We start from the raw sequence: 1787 nt of genomic DNA on the forward strand, positions 1-1787 counted from the left end.
CGTCGGAGATAGGAGAAAACAAACGTATAACTTTATTATTTCTTCTCTCTCTCTCTCTCTCTCTCTCTCTCATCCTTCGACTTCTGCTCTTGTTTTCATGTTCAAAACAGGATGCCTGTGTCAGTTGCTGCCAAAAATATTTGTCCAGTTATAGGCGAGGGTCCTCACTGGGAGGAAAATTCCAAATCCCTTCTATTCGTTGATATAACAACTGCAGGTTACTACAGATGGAATTCCCTGGATGGAACATGTGAGGAAATCCACGCAGGTATGTAACTCAGATCTTTTGGTTTGTTTCATTCAATATTTCTCTGTACCTCATTTCCTCTCATTCACTTCTTTCCAGATGGTACCTCTTTTTTTGCCCTTATTTACTTATCATAGGGTACTTCTTGTTCTCTTTATGTCTGTGCATCAACAGCAAAGTACAAATGTGTTGAGCAAAGACTTGGGCAGAATTGAAGTGTGCAAGAGAGAAGGCTGCACTGTTATGGACACGTGATGTGTATGAAGAAGTTCTGATTGCTTAATGTGGATGGAGTTTGGAGTTTGCAGAAGCGGGAGACCCAAGAAGACATGAGATGAAGTGGTGAAACCTAATATCAGGACTTTGGATCTTACATAGATGACAAAAGATTTGGATGACTGGCAATATGCAGTTCTGATGAAGGCCTGTGAAAATGAGGTTCTGGAAGTGCAGTGTAGAGAGAAAGAGAGAGAAAGAAATTCAAAGAATTGCTTTGATCCAGTGATAGAATGCCTGTCATGTCTATAGGTAATGAGGGTTTGAGTCCTAGATGCACCTTCCATTTTTTTCTGTCTAGAAGAGTTTTTCAACTCAATATTTACATGCCTTTACACATGCATAAAAACTTTATGAGTGTGCTTTGAGATATTCCAAAAAAGTATTTCACATTCTTTTGAAAATTTACAAAAATTCCCATTACATCAGCAATATATATTTATACTGACACAAACACACACACACACACACACACACACACACTCTCTCTTATGAAGTCTTTATATTTTCTATTCTCCAGACAGTGGTTTAGCTGGTTTCATTATCCCCCGCCAGAATGGAGGTTACCTTGTATCAAATGATGCCAGAATATTACATTTGGATTTTGCCAGTCGCAAATTGGAACCCTTCCTAACTATCCAACCTGATGAATTAGATCTCCATCTTAACGATGCTAAGTGTGACAGCAAAGGAAGATTGTGGGCAGGTAAGATGATGTCATTGAGTTGCTCTCTCAATTGTTGGTAGCAACATACACCTACATAGATCATCATCATCCTTTACCATACATTTTCCATGCTGGCATGGGTTGGTTGTTCTTACATACGGATAAACGGATAAAGAGATTGACTTACACATAGACATACATTCACACACACACCTGTATCTATTTAACTGTCTATCTATCCATCTCTCTCTCTCTCTCTCTTTCATATATATATTCTTTTATTTGTTTCAGTCATTTGACTGCGGCCATGCTGGAGCACCGCATTTAGTTGAGCAAATCAACCCCAGGACTTATTCTTTGTAAGCCTAGTACTTATTCTATCAGTCACTTTTGCTGAACCACTAAGTTACAGGGATATAAACACATCAGCATTGGTTCTCAAACACAGACACACAATCATGTACATACATACATATATATATATATATAGGTTCAGGTGAATATGGTTCTTAAGTTTAAGCACCAGAATTAAGTATGGTATTATCCATACAGTTTCAAAATAAGGTGATTAAAATCGAAATACGCAACAAGGATATC

The 1787-nt window shown here is 37.9% G+C and overlaps 1 protein-coding gene across 1 annotated transcript in view; it reads left to right on the forward strand.

The window, feature by feature from the left end:
• The first annotated feature begins 81 nt into the window (after nucleotides 1-81).
• Nucleotides 82-1787, forward strand: part of LOC106880372 (uncharacterized) — a 12247-nt gene continuing 10541 nt past the window's right edge. Inside the window, exons 1-2 of the mRNA XM_052974880.1 lie at nucleotides 82-268; nucleotides 1044-1229. Coding sequence (XP_052830840.1) covers nucleotides 112-268; nucleotides 1044-1229 — 343 coding nt within the window. The 5' untranslated portion in view covers nucleotides 82-111. The remainder of the gene's footprint in view (nucleotides 269-1043; nucleotides 1230-1787) is intronic.

This window comes from Octopus bimaculoides, chromosome 19 (genome assembly GCF_001194135.2).
Source record: "Octopus bimaculoides isolate UCB-OBI-ISO-001 chromosome 19, ASM119413v2, whole genome shotgun sequence".
Lineage (NCBI taxonomy): Eukaryota > Metazoa > Mollusca > Cephalopoda > Octopoda > Octopodidae > Octopus > Octopus bimaculoides.